The sequence below is a fragment of the Bos indicus x Bos taurus genome, chromosome 4, assembly GCF_003369695.1.
Source record: "Bos indicus x Bos taurus breed Angus x Brahman F1 hybrid chromosome 4, Bos_hybrid_MaternalHap_v2.0, whole genome shotgun sequence".
Lineage (NCBI taxonomy): Eukaryota > Metazoa > Chordata > Mammalia > Artiodactyla > Bovidae > Bos > Bos indicus x Bos taurus.
Window position 1 is genome coordinate 47597001 of NC_040079.1, and position 21857 is coordinate 47618857.

The following is a 21857-nucleotide window of genomic DNA, read 5'->3' on the forward strand; positions in this document are numbered from 1 at the left end:
TCGCTAAGAGTCAGACATGACTGAGCAACTTCACTTTCACTTTTTACTTTCATGCATTGGAGAAGGAAATGACAACCCACTCCAGTGTTCTTGCCTGGAGGATCCCAGGGACAGCGGAGCCTGGTGGACTGCCGTCTATGGGGTTGCACAGAGTCGGACACGACTAAAGTGACTTGGCAGCAGCAGCTATAAAAGGATCCAGTCTCTAGGGTCCTTCTGAGATTCCTTCCAGATGCCCCTTCCAAAACAGCTTTCAGGTCTTAGCTTTAGGACTGGTCTCTGCTTTGGAACATTTTCTGGCTCTTTGCCAGACACACCCAATGGACTTTCCTGTGCTCTGCAACCCAGTTCCCCTTTGCTATGGGTTTTGCAGCTGTCCTACTAACAACCAAGGCTACCCTGAGCTGAACCCAGGTGACTTTGCCTGTGAGAGGAAGTTCTAAAGTCTAGTTTTAGGATTCTCAGTTTAAAACTACCACTTTTCAATTCAGAATAAACAAAAGGATATGAAATATGAGCTGTAAGGTCTAACATAAAAGTTCCTTAGGGGATTATACCAATGGTAGAAACCTACTCCTGCAAAAGTGTCAAAAGCTCAATATATACTTCAAAGGTAGAGTTTTATTATGAACCAAAGAGCATGAGATAATAATCATGAGAATATGAACCCAGATTTGCCATGGATATGGAATAGAAAACCTGAAAACCGAGCAACTATTTATATTTGACAACCATCCCTCCTGTGAAATAGAGTTTATAGAAGAACAGCTATTATTACACCACCTAAAACCTCACAAGTCCACTTTGGAAAACAGTTTAGCCTTTCTCAAAACAATTGAACATGAGCCTATCATAGGACTCAAAAATTCTACTTCTAGGTAAATTCCACCTACGAAAATTGAGTAGAGGCAGCTGTGCGGCACTGGAGCAACTTTGAGGAAATACGCCACATCCAAGGGCACAGGAGGTGGGGTAGGAGGGGTGAAATCACATTTAGAATCAAACCCCATACCCACCAGAGAAGATCAGAGGGCTCAAACAAACCTTGTGTGCACCAGGACCCAGAGACCCCAACGAGACTGAAACAGAACTCTGTTTGAGTATCTCCTGTGGTGGTATGGGTCAGCAGTGGACTTTGCAGGGGCAGGGGCTCTGGGTGCAGCAGACTTCCGTATGGCATAAGCCCTCTTGAGGAGGTCACGGTTAACCCCACCATAGAGGTGCCAGAACTTACACAGGACTGGGAAATAGACTCTTAGAGGGCTCAAACAGAACCTTGTGTGCACCAGGACCCAGGAGAAAGGTGTAGTGACGCCACAAGAGACAGACCCAGACATGCCTGAGAGTGTCCAGGAGTCTCTGGTGGAGGTATGGGTTGGTGGTGGCCTGCTGCAGGGTTGGAGGCACTGAGTACAGCAGTGTGTGCATGGACCTTTTGAAGAAGATCACCATTATCATCATTACCTCCACCATAGTATGGCCCCAGGTAAATAACAGGGAGGGAACACAGCCCCACGCATCAACAGAAAATTGGATTCAATATTTACTGAGCATAGCCCCGCCCATCAGAACGAAATCCAGTTTTCCCCTCAGTCAGTCTCTCCCATGAGGCAGCTTCCATAAGCTTCTTATCCTTCTCCATCAGAGGGCAGACAGACTGCAACCACAATCACAGAAAACTAGATCTGATCACATGGACCACAGCCTTGTCTAATTCGATGAAACTATGAGCCATGCAGTGTAGGGCCACCCAAGACGGATGGGTCATGGTGGAGAGTTCTGACAAAATGTGGTCCACTGGAGAAGGGAATGGCAAATCGCTTCAGTACTCTTGCCTTGAGACCCATGAACAGTATGAAAAGGCAAAAAGATAGGACACTGAAAGACGAACTCCCCAGGTCAGTAGGTATCCAATATGCTACTGGAGATCAGTGGACAAATAACTCCAGAAAGACTGAAGAGACAGAGCAAAAGCAAAAACAACACCCATTTGTGGATATGACTGGTGATAGAAGTAAAGTCTGATGCTGTAAAGAGCAATATTGCATAGGAACCTGGAACTTTAGGTCCATAGTGAAGTTGCTCAGTCATGTCCGACTCTTGCGATCCCATGGACTGTAGCCTACCAGGCTCCTTCATCCATGTAATTTTCCAGACAAGAGTACTGGAGTGGGTTGCCATTTCCTTCCCCAGGGGATTGTCCTGATCCAGATAACGAAACCAGGTTCTCCCACATTGCAGGCAAACACTTTAACATCTGAGCTACCAGAGACCCTGATCAAGGCAAATTGGAAGTGGTCAAACAGGAGATGGCAAGCGTGAACGTCAACATTTTAGGAATCAGCGAACTAAAATGGACTGGAATGGGTGAATTTAACTCAGATGACCATTATATCTACTGCTGTGGACAAGAATCCCGTAGAAGAACTGGAGTAGTCATCATAGTCAACAAAAGAATCTGAAATGCAGTACTGGGATGCAATATCAAAAACAACAGAATGATCTCTGTTCGTTTCCAAGCCAAATCATTCAATATCACACTAATCTAAGTCTATGCCCCAACCAGTAATGCCAAAGAAGCTGAAGTTGACTGGTTCTATGAAGACCTACAAGACCTTCTAGAACTAACACCCAAAAAAGATGTCATTTTCATTATAGGGGACTGGAATACAAGAAATACCTGGAGTAACAGGCAAATTTGGCGTTGGAGTACAGAATGAAGCAGGGCAAAGGCTAACAGAATTTTGCCTAGAGAAGGCACTGGTAATAGCAAACACCCTCTTCCAACAACACAAGAGATGACTCTATACATGGACATCACCAGATGGTCAATAACAAAATCAGATTGATTATATTCTTCACAGCCAAAGATGGAGAAGCTCTATACAGTCAGCAAAAACAAGACTGCGAGCAGACTGTGGCTCAGATCATGAACTCCTTATTGCCCAATTCAGACTTAAATTGAAGAAAGTTTCACTAGACCATTCAGATGTGACCTAAAGCAAATCCCTTATGATTATACAGTGGAAGGGACAAATAGATTCAAGGGATTAGATCTGATAGACAGAGTGCCTGAAGAACTATGGACAGAGGTTCCTGACATTGTACAGGAGGCAGGGATCAAGACCATCCCCAAGAAAAGAAATTTAAAAAGGCAAAAATGGTTGTCTGAGGAGGCTTATAAATAGCTGTGAAAAGCAAAGGAGAAAAGGAAAGATATATCCATTTGAATGCAGAATTCCAAAGAAGAGCAAGGAGAGGTAAGAAAGCTTTCCTCTGTGATCAATGCAAAGAAATAGAGAAAAACAATAGAATGGGAAAGACTATAGAGATCTCTTGAAGAAAATTAGATAAACCAAGAGAACATTTCCTGCAATGATGGGCACAATAAATGACAGAAATGGTATGGGCCTAACAGAAGCAGAAGATCTTAAGAAGAGGTGGCAAGAATACACAGAAGAACTATATAAAAAGATCTTCACAACCCAGATAATCACGATGGTATGATCACTCACTAGAGAAAGTCATCCTGGAATGCAAAATCAAGTGGGCCTTAGGAAGCATCACTGCAAACAAAGCAAGTGGAGGTGATGGAATTCCAGTTGACTTATTTCTAATCCTAAAAGATGATGCTGTGAAAGTGCTGCACTCTATGCCAGAGAAACTGGAAAACTCAGCAGTGGCCACAGGACTGGAAAAGTCCAGTTTTCATTCCAATCCCAAAGAAAGGGAATGCCAAAGAATGGTCAAACTATGGCACAATTGCACTCATCTCACACACTAGTAAAATAATGCTCAAAATTCTCCAAGCCAGCCTTCAACAGTATGTGAAATGTGAACTTCCAGATGTTCAAGCTGGATTTAGAAAAGGCAGCGGAATCAGAAATCAAATTGCCAACATCTGCTTTATCATGGAAAAAGCAAGAGAGTTCCAGAAAAACATCTATTTCTGCTTTATTGGCTACACCAAAGCCTGTGACTGTGTGGATCACAACAAACTGTGGAAAATTCTGAAAGAGATGGGAATACCAGACCACCTGACCTGCCTCTTAAGAAATCTGTATACAGGTCAGGAAACAATAGTTAGAACTAGACATGGAACAACAGACTGGTTCCAAATAGGAACAGGAGTACTTAAGCCTGTATATTGTCACCCTGCAGAGTATATCATGAGAAACGCTGGGCTGGATGAAGCACAAGCTGGAATCAAGATTGCCAGGAGAAATATCAATAACCTCAGATATGCAGATGACACCACCTTTATGGCAGAAAGTGAAGAAGAACTAAAGAGCCTCTTGATGAAAGTGAAAGAGGAGAGTGAAAAAGTTGGCTTAAAACTCAACATTCAGAAAACTAAGATCATGGCATCTGGTCCCATCACTTCATGGCAAATAGATGGGGAAACAGTGGAAAAAGTGACAGACTTTATTTTTTTACACTCCAAAATTACTGCAAATGATGACTGCAGCCATGAAATTTAAAAGACACTTGCTCCTTGGAAGAAAAGTTATGACCAACCCAGACAGCATATTACAAAGCAGAGACATTACTTTGCCAACAAGGTCCATCTAGTCAAAGCTATGGTTTTTCTAGTAGTCATGTGTGGATGTGAGAGTTGGACTATAAAGAAAGCTGAGCACTGAAGAATTGATGTTTTTGAACTGTGGTGTTGGAGAAGACTGTTGAGAGTCCCTTGGACTGCAAGGAGATCAAACCAGTCCATCCTAAAGGAAATCAGTCCTGAATATTCATTAGAAGGACTGATGCTGAAGCTGAAACTCCAATACTTTGGCCATCTGATGTGAAGAACTGCCTCATTGGGAAAGACCCTGATGCTGGGAAAGATTGAAGGCAGGAGAAGGGGACGACAGAGGATGAGATGATTGAACGACATCACCGACTCAACGGACATGAGTTTGAGTAAGCTCTGGGAGTTGGTAATGGACAGGGAGGCCTGGTGTGCTGCAGTCCATGGGGTAGCAAAGAGTCAGACATGACTGAGTGACTGAACTGAACTGAAGTGAATTGAAAACCTACACCCATACAAAGACCTGCCTGTGAATGTTCACAGCATCGTTATTCATAATAGCCCCAAACTGGAAACAGCAGTGGATCGATAGAATGTGTTATATCTATACAATGAAGTAACACTCCAAAATAAAAAGGAACGAAGTTCATCACAGATGAACTTCAAAAACACGCCAAATAAATGAAACCAGATCAAGACCACACGTTCATATTAAATGTCCAAAAAAAGGCAAATTTACAAAGATAAAAAGTAAGTTAGCCATTATCTAGAGATGGAGATAGGAATGCGAATTAAGATTAAATGGAAATAAGGAATATTTTGGGAGAGATGGAAAGTGTGTTACAACTGACATTGCATTTGGTGATGGTTGCACCACTCAATAAAGTTACTTTAAAAAATCATTAAAATGTATAACTTGAAATGGCTGAATTTTATGACAAACAAAAATACCTCAGTAAAAAACTTTATGAAAAGTCTTTAATTTTATGCAATAAATGTTTCTAAACATACTGTTTAGTTTTTAAAAGTCTGTATATGTCGAGTTATATTTGATAAGTACAAATAAAAGTAGTATTGAGAAAGAAATTATATAATAGGTACAGATGAAATTTTAGAAATTATTTTCTAAAAAGCACACTTAGGCAATTCCCTGCTTTCCCGTGGTTAGCAGTCTACCCTTCCACTACCAGGGGCCCAGGTTCAATCCTTGGTGTGGGAACTAAGCTCCCACAAGCTGTATGGTGCAGCCAAGGGGGGAAAAATGACTATTTTAAAATAAAAATTACATTTTGGGAAAATGTAATTTCCCAAAGTTGACTTAAAAACAAGTAGGTGAATACATCAATCCATCAAAGAATAGTTTATCAATGTCTTATTTATTAAAAGTATTACAGGACCAGTCAGGGTAAAGATAAGGACTTTAAAACATTAAAAATATATATGTGTGATTCCTATACTACAGAAGATAATGTTTCAGGGAATACTTTATAAGTGAAAATATCATTTTTATTGCTTTTATCTCTGATAAAAAAAAATACTAAGCCAGTTTCATGACAGTTGATGCAAAAATTCTAAACAATATAACAGCAAAACTAGTTTAGAAGTTAGTAATGGAGTACCGAAAAAAACTGGATCTTATCATTTTAAGCTAGAAATTGCCTTAAAATTAGTTGCAGCATTCTAAAATTGAAACCAGAATTTGTAAGTGGGCAACCTTCCCTTTTTGGAGGGGCAAGTTCCCCTAAAATATACTCGGAGTTCTCTGAACTCTGGGGAAATCTTGAAGCAGTAGAGAAAACCAATTACATTCACCTCAAGGTGTTAATTGCAGAGTTAAGCCACTACACATCTGTTGCTTCTCAACCTGCCCCAGTCCTGAAAACTATCTGTCCTTGCCTAAGCACAACATCAGAGGAAATCAGGAGCCAGAGTTAAAGCAGGAAGCCTGTGCAATCCTGATCTTTTCTACACCTCATGCAGGAGGAACGACTGTGACAAAGATGTATTTGGTGTTCTGGACCGTATGCCACATGGACTATTGTTTAAAGTTGAATAAGCCATCCTTTGAAAGCTCTTGGCAAGTCATGGGAGTCAAGTCAACATAACTCTGAAAGCAGGGGTTCAATTTCACCTTCTGAGAGTGGACGTCTCCGCTGCTTTTTACCTGGAAATAGAATGTAAGGTGCGCCTTGGACAGGAAAAAGAAAGAACTTCCTCTCTGCTCTGCCTGACTCTAAGTGGAGGATATGTCTTTGTGCATCTGGTGGCAGCACTGACCTTCACAAGAAGGACTGTGGACGGGTTTGGGCTTCTGGGTTCTTAGAGGGACCACTCCTGGCAGATGTTAGCAGCCATCACTTGCGGAGGATAGCTGTGTTCCTCAGAGCAGCTGTTAAGAGGTGCTATCTGAGGCAAGAATAGAGTGGCAAGACCAAAGAGTAGAGAACAAATCTCACAAACAGTTGAGGGAAAGAGACAGTTGGAGATGGAGGCAATTCACAGCAGGAAAACCAGCAGGGACTTGTGCCATGGTAATTTAAATAAAAACAGGAAGTGTGATTCCCTTTTATAGTCACCAGTAGAGAGGCCAGAAACAATGAATTATCCAATATAACAATGTAGAGTGTATCCTCTACGGTCAAGAATAATTTCTCATAACAGGAACCATTAACATAATAAAACACAAAAAGTCAGTTAAGAAAATCTGTATGTTCTTTGCATTGATTAAAAAGGTATTCAAGAAAAGCTAATACTCTTTACTTTAAAAAAAAGGAAAAAACTTAAACAAGATATGGGATATTGGTCTAACATGATAAAGACTTTGTTGTTCAGTCACTCAATCGTATCCAACTCTTTGCTATCCCATGGACTGCAGTATGCCAGGCTTCCCTGTCTTTCTCCATCTCCCGAAGCTTGCTCAAACTCAAGTCCATTGAGTCAGTGATGTCATCCAACCATCTCATCCTATATCGTCCCCTTCTAATCCTGCCTTCAATCTTTCCCAGCATCAGGGTCTTTCCCAATGAGGCAGTTCTTCACATCAGGTGGCCAAAGTATTGGAGTTTCAGCTTCAGCATCAGTCCTTCCAATGAATATTCAGGACTGCTCTCCTTTAGGATTGACTGGTTTGGTCTCCTTGCAGTCCAAGGGACTCTCAACAGTCTTCTCCAACACCACAGTTCAAAAGCATCAATTCTTCAGCACTCGGCTTTCCTTATAGTCCAACTCTCACATCCATACATGACTACTGGAAAAACCATAGCTTGGACTAGAGGGACCTTTGTTGGTAAAGTAATGTCTCTGCTTTTCAATATGCTGTCTAGGTTTGTCATAGCTTTTCTTCCAAGGAGCAAGTGTCTTTTAATTTCATGGTTGCAGTCATCATTTGCAGTGATTTTGGAGTGTAAAAAAATAAAGTCTGTCACTGTTTCCATTGTTTCCCCATCTATTTGCCATGAAGTGATCAGATTGGATGCCATGATAAAGACTAGCTCTCAAAAATCAAGAATCAACATCCTGCTTAACAACAAATTCTAGAGATACTCCTATCATCAAAAGAACCAAGAGAAAAATGTTATTATCATCAAATAATAGAGTTCAGGAACTTCTAGAAAAAGCACTAGAGTGTGTAACAGTAATAACTATCATCTTGGAAAGAAAACTAAAGCTCTCATGATTTTCCAGTCATGTTACTATCAAACTAGAAAACCCAAAGAAACAATGAACAGCCATTAGCAATATTAAGAATGGTACCAGTAATTAATTATAAAATATGATGGAAAAAAATCTCCACAGTAGCAACAAAAAAACATAATTCCCACGAATATGTTCTACATGAAATGCGTAAGACCTACAAAAACCAAAGTACTAAATTTTACTGTGAGACAGAAAAAAAAGGCTCAAATTTAAAAAACAACAACAATCACAATGATATAGATGGAAAGACTTAGTACCATAAAAGGTGCACTTTTCTCAAATTAAATTATAGGTTTAGTGGCAGTCCAGTTAAAATTCTAAAAAGAGAGTGACAAAATTACCCTAAATTTCCAACTAAGAACAGGCAAAAATATCCTAAGAAATTCTGTGAAATGAAACTAACAAGAGAGGTTTCCATGCTTGGTGTTATAGGCAAAACACTCTCCAACATTTACTTTTAAATGTTTCCTACTTCTGTTTCACCAGAGATTATATCCTTTGCAACTATTTAGATTGATGAATAAATGTTTTAGATGTTAACTTAAACAGGTGTGAAATGTCATATAGTGTTTTTTTGTTGTTGTTAAGATAGTGTTAATATGCATTTTGAAATATGCACAAATGAGTAACTTGAAAAGACAAAAAAAAAAAAGCTATGATAAATAGTATAGTGGTACTAGGCCCAATAACTAATGAACAGATCTTTAGAAGAGATTGCCTTCAGAAGACAGTAAAATATACAAAAACTAAATATGATGAAGAAAGGATCATAAGTCAGTATGGAAATGAGTGAAGAATGCAACTTATGGTATAAAAATATTAGTTATGTCTGCTTAAACTATTGTTCAAAGTCTTTCCTGTGGCCTAAAAGGATCCTTCTATTTTTTTACATGATTTGGGTCTCTCTCAGTTCAGTTCAGTCGCTCAGTCATGTCCAACTCTTTGCAACCCCATGAATCGCAACACGGCAGGCCTCCTTGTCCATCACCAACTCCCAGAGTTCACTCAGACTCACGTCCATCGAGTCAGTGATGCCATCCAGCCATCTCATCCTCTGTCGTCCCCTTCTCCTCCTACCCCCAATCCCTCCCAGCATCAGAGTCTTTTCCAATGAGTCAACTCTTCGCATGAGGTGGCCAAAGTACTGGAGTTGTGGCCCTTATGGTAAAGAATCCACCTGCAATGCAGGAGACCTGGGTTTGATCCCTGGGTTGGGAAGATCCCCTGGAGAAGGGAATGGCTACCTACTCCAGTATTCTTGCCTGATGAATTCCATGGACAGAGGAGGCTGGCAGGCTACAGTTCTTAGGGTCACAAAGAGTCAGACATGATTGAGCAACTAACACACACACCATCAACCTCATTTAATAACCTCTTGGCTCCTGTACCAATTTTCTAAGCCATCTTCCTGTCTCTCAAACACACTAAGCTTACCCCTGCCTCCAGGTCTAGACACGCACTGTTCTCTCTGCCCTTACAGTCAAATGTCATCTTCTTAGAGATGGCCTGATAACAACTGCTGCTTAAATTTAAAAAAAAAAAACAAAAAACAGCAACAATCACAGTGATATGGATGGAAAGACTGCTCAGACAGCATCCTCACCTCCACATCAGGCACCTGCTATTAATGGCACTGTCACTCTCCAATATTACTTTGTTAACATGTTCATTGCTTTTTCTGACTAGAATACAGGCTCCCTAAGAACAGGATACTTATTCACTCATTTCTATTGAAGGAAGATGAGGAAAGAAGAATTCTTACCATTTACTAAAGGTTTAAAAATGAACACACATGTATACATATGAATTACATACACATGTGTGTCTGAATTCGTGTGTGTTATGTACATACATGTGTGTGCATCTTGTGTATACATACATGTGCACATATATTTTTATACACCTATGTGTGTGTACAAAATGAAGGTAAGGACCATTATTGATAAGAACTATTCAACACAGATTTGTGTTCTACACAATAATTTGTATTAAATGTACATATAAACAAATATTTGCCATAATGAATTATGTTAAACAAGATAGTTACAGATTTATTAGTAACAGTGAGAAATCTCTTATGTTATTCTTTATCATCATATAACACCATCATTTAATTATAATCTTATCCTCCTCACTTATTTTTATCCACACTGTAAACATCTTATTTACCACACTGAAGATAGGACATGGTTAAGTAAATGAGACTTCCAAACTTAACCTTCAGTTCCAAATTGAATTCATGTCCTGTCTTTTACTTATCTTGATTCCCAGTTTTATTGCAAATTCAAGAGTCCCAGTGGAAAGCAAGCATATGATTCCCCCAAATGAAAGAAGACTGGACTTGCCCATCTGAATAGAATTTGAGTGTTCTTTGTCTGAGCTTTCTCCTGTTTCTCCTCCCACCACATCCCCATCCCCATCCCCAAACCCTGGCTCTACATCACCTCCTATCTGCATGGGCAACCCATCTACCGCCATCTACTGTTAGATTTGAGTCTTTGGTGTCCTCCCTACCCCCAGTGCCCTGGTGAAGAAGGAAAAAAAGCTGACATAAGAGGGAGGTGGGAGCCTCAGGACATGGGGACACATGTACACCCATGACTGATTCATGTCAATGTATGGCAAAACCACCACAGTATTGTAAAGCAATCAGCCTACAATTTAAATAAATAAATAAAATTTTTAAAAATTGTAAATCAACTATACGTCAATAAAAGAATATTAAGTACAAAAAAAGAATCAGAGTGAGAGAAACTATTTTTTGTTGTTACTGATATAAGAAGATGAAGAGGAAACAATCTATTTAAAAAAGTCAAAATTTACAAGTTGGATCATCCTAAGATCTGATAGCTGGACAACAGAATCTCTTCCAAATGCACACACACTACTATATTTAAAATAGATAACCGACAAAGACCTACTGTATAGTACAGAGAGCTCTACTCAATAATCTAATAAGCTAAATGGGAAAAGAATTTGAAAAAGAATATAGATACATGTGTATGTGTATAACTGAATCCCTTTCTAGTACACCCACCTGAAACAGACATTGTTGATCAACTATAATTCCACATAAAATAAAATTTTAAAAAATCATCAACAAAAAAACAGATGGGTTCTCTCTTTACTGTTATGTTTCACATCCTAGAACAACCAACCACAGTTCACGTGGAATATTTGCTTCTTGCACGGTGTGGGGTGTGGGGTGTACATGAATGTGTATGTGTGGTTTACTTCTGTCAGGCCACCTATTGTAGAAAAAAATCAAGGAGTTCTATAAAAAAATGTTTCAGTATTTTTGCATTCCTTTACAGTTTAATCATCTACTTCTTAAAGAAGAAAGGAGAGTTACAGGAACAGACTTGGCCTGAATTGTTTCAATAATAGAGTTAAATGTCTTTATTAAGCCTTTTCTTTCTGAGGAATGGTTCACAGTAAAGTGTAACACCAGTTGCTGACCTCTGGAACAATCCAGTGTTGGCCTCGAGACTTGTTTGACCAGGCCAAATCAGGTCAGGACAGGCATATGTTTGGTTTTATTAACGTATCTGTCCAAAAGAGTGAAATTCCACAACTGTATGACCCCTTAAAGGCGTTGAGAACTGCTTCCCACCCTTCCTAGTCTTGATAACACAAGAACTGACTGTTCTTTTCATTTTTAACCATCCCATAGTCTTTATCTGCTGCCTGTATGAGTTAGGACCCAAAGATTGAACTATTATATAATTTAGTTACAGATAAACTTGCTTCCTGAACAAGAAGGAGTATTATATAATGACACTTTTTCTTCCTTCCAATCTAAAAATACATATTTTGGGGATCCATTCTGCAACTGGAATTCAGCTACACAAGGACTTGATTTGCCTCCAGTTTAAAACAAGAGGGAAAAAAAAAAAGACCTATTCCACAGCCCTGGAATTGCTTCATAAAGCAAACAGCTTAGGTTGAAGAGTTCCCCAGATGGTGGAGTAGGAAGACCCTGGGCTCACCTCCTCTCAAGGGCATCCCAAAATGACAACTATTTACAGAGAAACCATTTATGTGAAAGACCAGAACCTACCATAAAAAACCTTCTACAGTTATAGATATAAAGGAGGAACTGCAAGGAGGCAGGTAGGAGAGGTGACAGTTGCCATATAGTTGAGACCCACAGCAGTGGGTGGGCAAACCATAAATGGGAGAAGAGCTATAACTGCAGAGATTGTCCCCTAGGAATGAGGAATCAGAGCCCCACACTGTGCTCCCCAGCCCAAGGGTCCAGAGCCAGGAAGGTGAACCTACAGAATGTCTGGGTTTAAAGGCCAGCAGGGATTACTTTTGGGGGAAGCCAGAGGGCTGAGGAAAATAGAAACTCCACTCTTAACGGTCACATGCAAAATCTCACGTGCTCTGGGACCCAAGGCAAAAACAATAATTTGAAAGGAGCCTGCATCAGATCTACCTGATGATTTTGCAGTGTTCCAGACAGGAGACAGGAGGCACCGAGATGCTGGTGGCAGATATTTTGGGGAGCAAGTTTTGCCACGTGGACACTGGCCCTGGTGGGCACTATTCTGGAATCCTCCCTCTAGCTTATTAGCTCCAAGACCCAGCTCTGCCCGCCAGCCTGTAGGCATTAGTACTGGAACATCTCAGGCCAAGCAACTACCAGAAGGAGACACAGCGCCACCCACCAGGAGACTAGCTGCCTCAAGACCCACTGAGTCCATAGCCAATCCTGGACACAGCTTTGTGCATCCACCATGGGTCCCGGGACCTGGCTCCACACACCAGGCTGCAAACGTTCGTTCCAGAACATCAAGGGTCCTGGAGCCAGAGGTGCCGGGATTCTGCTCTGCCCACACCAACCCCAGAATCTTCTTCCCTGCCATGTTCCCTCCTCCCCAACCCTCAACATCCGCCTCACCCTGCATCTGGCTCCATTCACCAGTAGGGAAACACAACTTCAGGACATCCTCGATCCCCCAGCACCTCTATCAGGAATTGGCCTCAACCAACAGTGACCCAGCACCAGTTCTGGGACCCCTGGATTCTGTAGCCAGAGACCCCAGGACTAGACCCTGCCCACCGACAAGCCGAATCAAGATTTGAGACATCTCAGGCCCCTCAGACAGTGGTCCTAGGGTCTAGCCCCACCCACCAGTCTTGGGACTCCCAGGGCCCTGCAGTCACAGCCCTCGGGACCCAGTTCCACTCACCAGTGAGCCAGCACTACCCCTGGGAACCTTTGAGGTTCCACAGCCAACCTTGTCATTACCTGGCCCCACCAGCCAGTAGCCAGAAGCCTCCACACAAGGGGCAACCAACTGAACAGGGGGGCCAGTCATGTCAAGCAGCATGCCCACAGTAGTCAGCCCACTACATCAGAAGCACCCACACAGCCCACATAGGGAGAACCCCTATAGCACATAGCTGTGATGACCAGAGCTACTAGAATACTACAAAAGGCCAATTCTCCAACACTGGGAAAAGTAACTGATTCACCATATACACAGGATGAAATTTTGCATTTTCAACAACATAGATGGACCTAGAGCATATTATGCTTAAAGAAATCAGTCAAAGACAAATACTTTATATTATCACTTATATGTGGAACCTAAAAAATTAAAAAAAAATTGAATCAATATGACAAAACAGAAACACATTTACAGATATCTAGGATAAACTAGCACCTGGAAAATCCCATGGACGGAGGAGCCTGGTAGGCTGCAGTCCATGGGGTCACTAAGAGTCGGACACGACTGAGCAACTTCATTTTCATTTTTCACTTTCCTTCATTGGAGAAGGAAATGGCAACCCACTGCAGTGTTCTTGGCTGGAGAATCCTAGGGATGGGGGAGCCTGGTGGGCTGCCGTCTATGGGGTTGCACAGAGTTGGACACGACTGAAGCGACTTAGCAGCAGCAGCAGCAGAATAAACTAGTGGTTTCCAGTGGGGCTAGGGAAGAAGGGGGTGGGTAATACAGGGATAGATGATTAAGAGATACAAATCACTACAAGGATATATTGTACAGCACAGGGAATATAGGTATTATTTTATAATAATGTCAAATGGAGTATGCTGCTGCTGCTGCTGCTGCTAAGTCGCTTCAGTTGTGTCTGACTCTTCGCGACCCCATGGACTGCAGCCCACCAGGCTCCTCCGTCCATGGGATTTTCCAGGCAAGAGTACTGGAGTGGGGTGCCATTGCCTTCTCCGCAAATGGAGTATAATCTATGAAAATTTTGAAACACTATGTTGTATATCTGGAACTACTATAATATTGTAAACCAGATCTATCTCAATTTTAAAAACTTAAGAAGAAAAATTAAATTAAAAAGTATGTTAAATAAATATTATGATACCTATGAGTGAGAAAAAAGAAGGAAGGAAAGAAGGATAAAGAAAGCAGGAGAACGAAGTGGTTAGCAGCGATGGTGCTGCAGCGCCTGCTGCCCTGGAGTACTTGCTGGACGATCTTTGGGTCTGCGGAGGCTGCGCTCTGGGGTTTGAAGTCAATAAAAAGAAGCTGCCTCAATTTTTGTACTGCTATTTGTGAAGGTGTCACTTATAAGGAGCTTAAAAACCTCCTGAAGTCTAAAAAAATTATGTTAATTGATGTTAGAGAGCCATGGGAAATTTATGAGTCTGGAAAAATCCCTGGGTCTGTCAATATACCATTGGATGATGTAGGTGAAGCTCTACAGATGAACCCAAAGGACTTCAAAGAGAACTACAAAGAAGTAAAGGCATCCAAATCTGACAGTCTAGTGTTCTCTTGTTTAGCTGGAGTGAGAAGCAAGGTGGCTATGGTCACAGCAATATCTCTGGGCTTTAACAATGCTCAACACTATGCTGGAGGATGGAAGGAATGGGCAACCTATGAACTTTCAGAGAAGAAACAAGGAAATTGATTTTTGGAATATAAGCTGACCCTTTTCTTGTGTACATGCAGCCCAGAATAGTGGAATAGGCAAAAGAATAAAAATGTAGCCCTGGAAACAAAAAAAAAAAGAAAGAAAGCAACGGAAGAAGGGAGGGAGGGGAGAAGAGAAAGAAAGAAGGAAGGAAAAGCTTAAAGAGCAAAATAATCAATTTTTCATCTTTCTGCTCCCTAACCAGCATAACCACAAGACAATATATAAAGTGAAACCATGAGATAAAAACATTCTCCATAAAAATAAGGAAAAAACCCTTTGTATCAAATCATTCTAGATTATACAACATAAAGAAAATAGATACTTGACACCTATGTTTAATATAGATCACAGGCAAAAAACAAAACAAAACACAGTCTGCATATTTCTCAGTCCAAACAATCTCTATTTATGCCATTTATGCCATTGTTTTATCCTTTGTACTGCAATAAGGATGGACTTTCTTGCCCCTATCTCGAAAGAAATTTTGCTTCACCCTTACTATTCTAAGTTTCATGCTCTGATAAGTATGGCCATATGTGTTTCTCCCTCAGGAACAGAAAGCTTTAGGGCTCAGATGTCTCCGGAGGAAGTCAGGTGACTTGGGCAAGATGAATAAATATCCGTTCTTCATTGGGGTACTGAAAGTCAAGGCATTACACTGTCAGAAACCAGAAAACAAAGCAGGAGCTATTCCCAGGAACAGTGATTTAAAGGAAGGATGAGAAAGAGTCATTAAATTAAGAGTCTTTCCAAACCATACCCAGACTTTCCAAATCATACCCAGATACATATCTCCACTTTTAGAAGCCAGTCCCAAACACTTGCCCTCTTCCTCTTTTTTATTTTATGTTTTGTTTTGGTCACACTGCACAGCATATGGGATCTTAGTTCCCAACCAGGGAATTTCCCCTTGAAATGGAAGCTCAGAGTCTCAACCATGGTACCACCAGGAATCCCTGACATCTTTCTTTTTTGCTGCTTCATTCTTCCCCAACTGACAGCCTCCACTCTCATCAGTCATCTCCTCTATCTCCTGGCCTACTCCAGCCTTTGGTTTCTATGTCAATATGACTTCCCATTCTAGAATTTAGTGCCTATCTTGTGCTAAGGATACATCAGTAAAGGAAAATAAATCTCAGTCCTCAAGGAGCTTAAATTCTAGTGGGAGGAAAAAGACCAACAACAAAAATTAGTTAAAAATTAAAATATAGAGAACTAGTTGACCATACAACAATGCTGCTCATCAAATTTTTGACCTGCAAACATGTCCATTTCATGAGTCAAACTTTATATCAAATGGTGATAATATTATTTTTAAAATTAAGCAGGGAAGAATAGGTAGTAGGGTGGATAGGGAGGTAAGTACATAGACGGTAACTTAAAACAAGGCAATCAGTCTCCAAGTGGTAAAATTATATGAAATGGTTTTTCTGCTCTTTCATTATTCTTCTAAGGAGCATGCATTCCTTCACAATGAGTTTTTTTTAAAAACTTTATGATATCAAAATTGCTGAAAAACTGAAATGAGTCATTGCTATTTTAGCCACTAAGTTGTGTCTGACTCTTGTGACTCCACGCACTGTAGCCTGCCAGGCTTCCCTGTCCATGGGATTTTCCAGGAAAGAATAATGGAGTGGGTTGCCATTTCCTTTTGTAGGGAATCTTCCTAATCCAGGGATCAAAGCTGCATCTCCTGCATCGGCAGGCAGATTCTTTACCACTGAGCCACCAGAGAAGCCCAAAATGCATCAAATAACCATCAATTTTACAGTATTTACATCAAGGAAGAATATAAGACAGATCATATTAACACAATCTTATTCATGCCCTATGAAATTGGAAAGTCACACCCTATGAAATTGAAATTCATGCCCTAAAAAACACTGTGTAGTATAAAATATCTAACATATTATGTTCTAAACCATGAATTTTAAAAATAAGAAATAAACTATTTTAATCAGTACTGTAGAAATACAAATTTGTTACACTTTTTAATATACATGAATCAAAGAACAAAACAGTGCAAAATATTAAAGTATTTCCCTCAATTTTACATACTTGAAACTGTTATACTTGTTCAATTTCAAGTGGATATCCATTTTCTGTTATTTACCAGACTTTATAACTTATAGTCAATAGGTACCATAGTTTTAAATGTAGCATTTCACTGTTATTGGAGAATGAACTGGCAACCCTCTCCAGTATTCTTGCCTGAGAAATCCCATGGACAGAGGAGCCTGGTGGGCTATGGTCCATGGGGTCGCAAAGAGTCGTACTTGACTTAGTGACTAAACAACTACAAACTGTTACAGAAGATGAAGCAAAATGTAGGAAGCAAACAAAACTTTACAGAAGGATAAGAAAGTAGATTCAATGTGTATCTAAAAACAGTGCATGCAGCTCAGGAAAGACTTACTGATTTAGCAGGACATCAAGAATAAAAGATGTTCCAAAGGCGTCCAGCTGGAAGCTTGCCTGGTCAACATGAGTCAACTGTAATATCAAAAAGATAAGAGGAATTTAATACGCACCCATGGAGATCTGATGATAAGTGTATCTCATGATCCTCTGAAAGTTTTATAATATTAATTAGAAAATCAATTCAACATGGAAGTGAAATAAAAACAAAGTAAAACTTTACCTTCTTTGAAGCCATTCACTAATCTAAAGTACCACTTAACCAAGGAAGGCAAGTACCCTCCCTTTCTGCTTTATCTCAAGTGACTAAATATTTCATTTCCAAGAAGACTGAACTACATTTCATTCTGGTTTAAATGACTGACTCCTTTAAAATTAAGCTTTGCATATTAAAAAAGAAATAGGGAAAATAAGTTAATGCCAGACTAGATTAGTATGATGAATGTGATCTATTATAAGGAAGACATCTAAACTTCTAAAAAACCCTTTTCATCCTATCTCAAATACATACTTTAAAAGTAATAGTTCAGTTCTAATTTACCAAATTGGATTTCATCAAGGTTTCTGCAATTTCTAAGAGAAAAACTGAACCCTCACCCATTTACTGCAAATATCACCCATTAAATTTTACTGGGAAAACCCATCACTATTTCCTATGCCATTTTAGGGACTCCCAGAGAAAATCACAAGGGATTCTAAAAAACATACACTGTTACCAATAATATTAACATATTGAATAACCACATGCATTAACTGAAAAGAGTAAGCAAAACTATTTATTCCAACTCTTCATATAACAGAACTACACCTAAGCAGTAGAACTATAATAGCATCCAAAATTTCTACAGTAAGCATGTATAATTCCTGCAGTAAGCATGTATAATTCCTTCAGTAAAAAAAGCAAACACTATTTTAGAAATGTAAACCATCTGAGCAACTGTATTTATGTAGCATGTGAGGGAGATGGTGGTGCTGCTCCCCAAGAACCAGAGCATCTCAGTAAGGGTCATCCTAGGATTCCGTGGGACACAAAAGGCACCTCAACCATACCTGGGATTTCCACTCTCATCAAACTACGGTATCAGGAGAAAGGAGAGAGCTTAATAGTCATAAAGCTTTCTGGACTCAAAGGACAGCCCTTCAGTTTTAAAGTCTTTGAAATAAATGAGTGTGGGAGAATGCTAACACATTCTGATCCTCATGAAATCCCAAGGGTGAAGAACTCTCTGGATACTTCTTAGCCTCATTAAACATTCAACCCCCTAACTATTCACTGTTCCCAATTAACACCCTGGTTATTACCAAATTCTGACTTCTCTTCTATGATAGTTCTTGGAGCCACACCTTACTCTTCATCTCCACGTATGCCACAGCTCATTTCTCTCTGATCTTTCTAAAACTGACACTACCATGTGAAAATAGATAGCTAGTAGGAGGCTGCTGCATAACACAGGGAGCTCAGCTCAGTGATCTGTGATAATCTAGTGAGGTGGGATGCAGGGTGAGGTGGGAGGGAGGATCAGGAGGGAGGGGATATATGTATGAGTGCTCAGTTGCTCAGCTGTATCCGACTCTTTGCGACCCCATGGACTGCAGCCTACCAGGTTCCTCTGTCCATGGCGTTTTCCAGGCAAGAATACTGGAGTGAGTTGCCATTTCCTACTCCAGGGGATCTTCTCAACCCAGGGATCAAACCCATGTTTCTTGCATGCCCTGCATTGGCAAGCAGATTCTTTACCACTAGAGTCACCTGGGAAGCCTGAATAAATATATATATACATATAGCTGATTGACATTGTTGTATTGCAGAAACTAACAACACCGCAAAACAATTATGCTCCAATTAAAAAAAAAACAAACCTGACTCCTTACCAAAATAAAATCCTAACTATAAGTCCTATATTTTCTACTGCATCAAATACAAACTTTATCTCTCTGCATATCAAGAGCCTCCACAATCATCCCCACCTCGGACATAAAGCAAACAAGTCCCAAGGGACCCAGTCGTATCCCGTTCACACTCAGTTCTCTCTTCTACTCTTTAATTCCACAAGTTTTGTACATTCCAACCTTTTATGTAGCTTTCATGACTTGTGCTTTTAAAAACCAGACCCTGAGGTGGTGATCTTTACCAAGGCCATTTCCCAGAAGTGGCTCTACCCACCTTTCAAGACTTCCCTGGTGGGGCTTCCCTGGTGGCTCAGTTGGTAAAGAATCTGACTGCAATGCACGAGACCCAGGTTCAATCTCTGGATCAGGAAGATTCCCTGGAGGAGGAAATAACAACCCACTCCAGTATTCTTGCCTAGAAAATTCCATGGATGGAAGAGCTTGGCAGACTACAATCCATGGGGTTGCAAAGAGTTGGACATGACTGAGTGACTAACACTTCAACACTTACAATTTGTATTAATTCTGTCTAATTCTTATATTTTCTTTTTCCTGCAGCTTCAGTTTACAGCTGGTACTTTTATTTTATTGACCTCACTCAAGTCCCAAGGAGAAACCCGTGGCTTGAATTCAAAAAAGAAATCTATTGACAGCATGGTTAACTGCTGTTTAGTGAAAAATGTTTGTATTATTGATAGTAAAAGGAGCAGGATTGTATTAATAGTGTTTTAGTGTAAGACAGGCTTCCTTAGACTTTATGCAAATTGGTTCACTCAACAGATGTCTTCTGAGAGTCTACCAAGTGCTGGAATGCTTTTGATTTGGGGCCAAAGTGGTGAAGAAGGCTGCCCATGTTTCCCCTCTAGTGGGGCTTATCCTCTAGTGGAGGGAGACAGAAAGTGACAATTAAATAAAATGACACAAAGTGAAAAATAAATTTAGAATATAAACACACTGTTTTCAGATTTAATAAAACAGGGTAAACAGGAACCAGGATAGATGGGGTTCTAGGTGGTATGGAGGCCTCTCTGAGGAGGTAACATCTGGGTGATGACCTGAATGATTAAAAGGGATCTACGATAGATAGAATAACAGCCCCCAAAGATGCCCACACTGTAATCTCTGGAACCTATGAACATGTTACCTCACATGGCAAAAGGGCTTCGAAGATGTGGTTAAGTTAAGGACCTTGAGATGGGGAGTATATTTGATTATCCAGGTGGACCCACTGTAGTCACCCCAGTCTTATAAAGGTCAGAGTCAGAGAAGGAAATGTGATGGGGATTCTCTAGGCAAGAATACTGGAGTGGGTTGCCATGCCCTCCTCCAGGGGATTTTCCCATTTGAGGGATAGAACCCAGGTCTCCCACATTGCAGGCAGATTCTTTACCATCTGAACCACCAGAGAAGCCCAAGAATACTGGAGTGGGTAGGCTATCTCTTCTCCAGGGAACTTCCTGACTGTGGAATTGAACTGAGGTCTCCTGCACTGCAGGCGGATTCTTTACCAGCTGAGCTACCAGGGAAGCCCTGTCATAGTGGAAGTAGAGATTAAACTGAGGTGAGAAATAGACCACATGCCAAGGAATGTTGGCAGCTCTAGAAACTAGAAAAAGGAAAAAGTTAGAGCCAGTTTTCCCCTGGAGCCACCAGAAGGAGCATAGCCCTGAGAACACCTTCATTTTAGCCTTTTAAGACCCAATTCAGGCTTCTGATCTCCAGAACTGCAAGAAAATAATTCCATTGTTTTAACATTAAGTTTTCAGTACAACATGTTACGGCAGCCATGGGAAACTAATGTAGCATCACTAGCAATGTCCCTGAACATTTAGAAAAATAACTCCAATAACAAGTTGACTGCATCAGTATTCAATGTCATTTTCCTCCATGGCTTGGTTAAAAACCAAGGCACTTGCAACAGTGACACTCACAAACAAGGCACTGACACTCAACTCCAAACAGAGGGACTTCCCTGAAGGTATAGTGGCTAAGAATCCATGCTCTCACTGCAAGGGGTGCAAGTTCAGTTCCTGGTCAGGAAACTAAGATCCCACACGCCAAGCTGTGTGGCCAAAACAAAAACAAAAAACAGACAAACAAATAAAAGTCCAAATATAGGACTTCCCAGCCAAACCAAACTTGCAGTGGTGATCACTGAAATACACATTAGCCTTTTTTTTTCTTGCATTCTGGATAATCTCCTACCACTCGGGTATTTATAATCCCCATATGTCTGACTTAACCAGTAGGCCAAGGAGAAGAAACATATTTACTTCTTCAGGTTAGCTCGGAGAAATACTAAATTAAGTAGAATTACACTGAATTCAGGCAATATTAACAATCCAGCTTATTACTCAACACTTTTGAAGTGAGCCAGGACGGCTCACAGAAAGTTAATCTTAAACCTTACCTTCTTAGCTCA

At 40.5% G+C, this 21857-nt stretch overlaps 1 protein-coding gene across 10 annotated transcripts in view; it reads right to left on the reverse strand.

Annotated features, from left to right (window-relative positions):
• ADAM22 (ADAM metallopeptidase domain 22) overlaps window positions 1-21857 on the reverse strand; it is a 235085-nt gene that overhangs the window by 178464 nt on the left and 34764 nt on the right. For all 10 annotated transcript variants that reach the window (XM_027539325.1, XM_027539330.1, XM_027539332.1 and 7 more), the window contains exon 3: window positions 17544-17620. In XM_027539325.1, the coding sequence (XP_027395126.1) occupies window positions 17544-17620 (77 nt within the window). The remainder of the gene's footprint in view (window positions 1-17543; window positions 17621-21857) is intronic.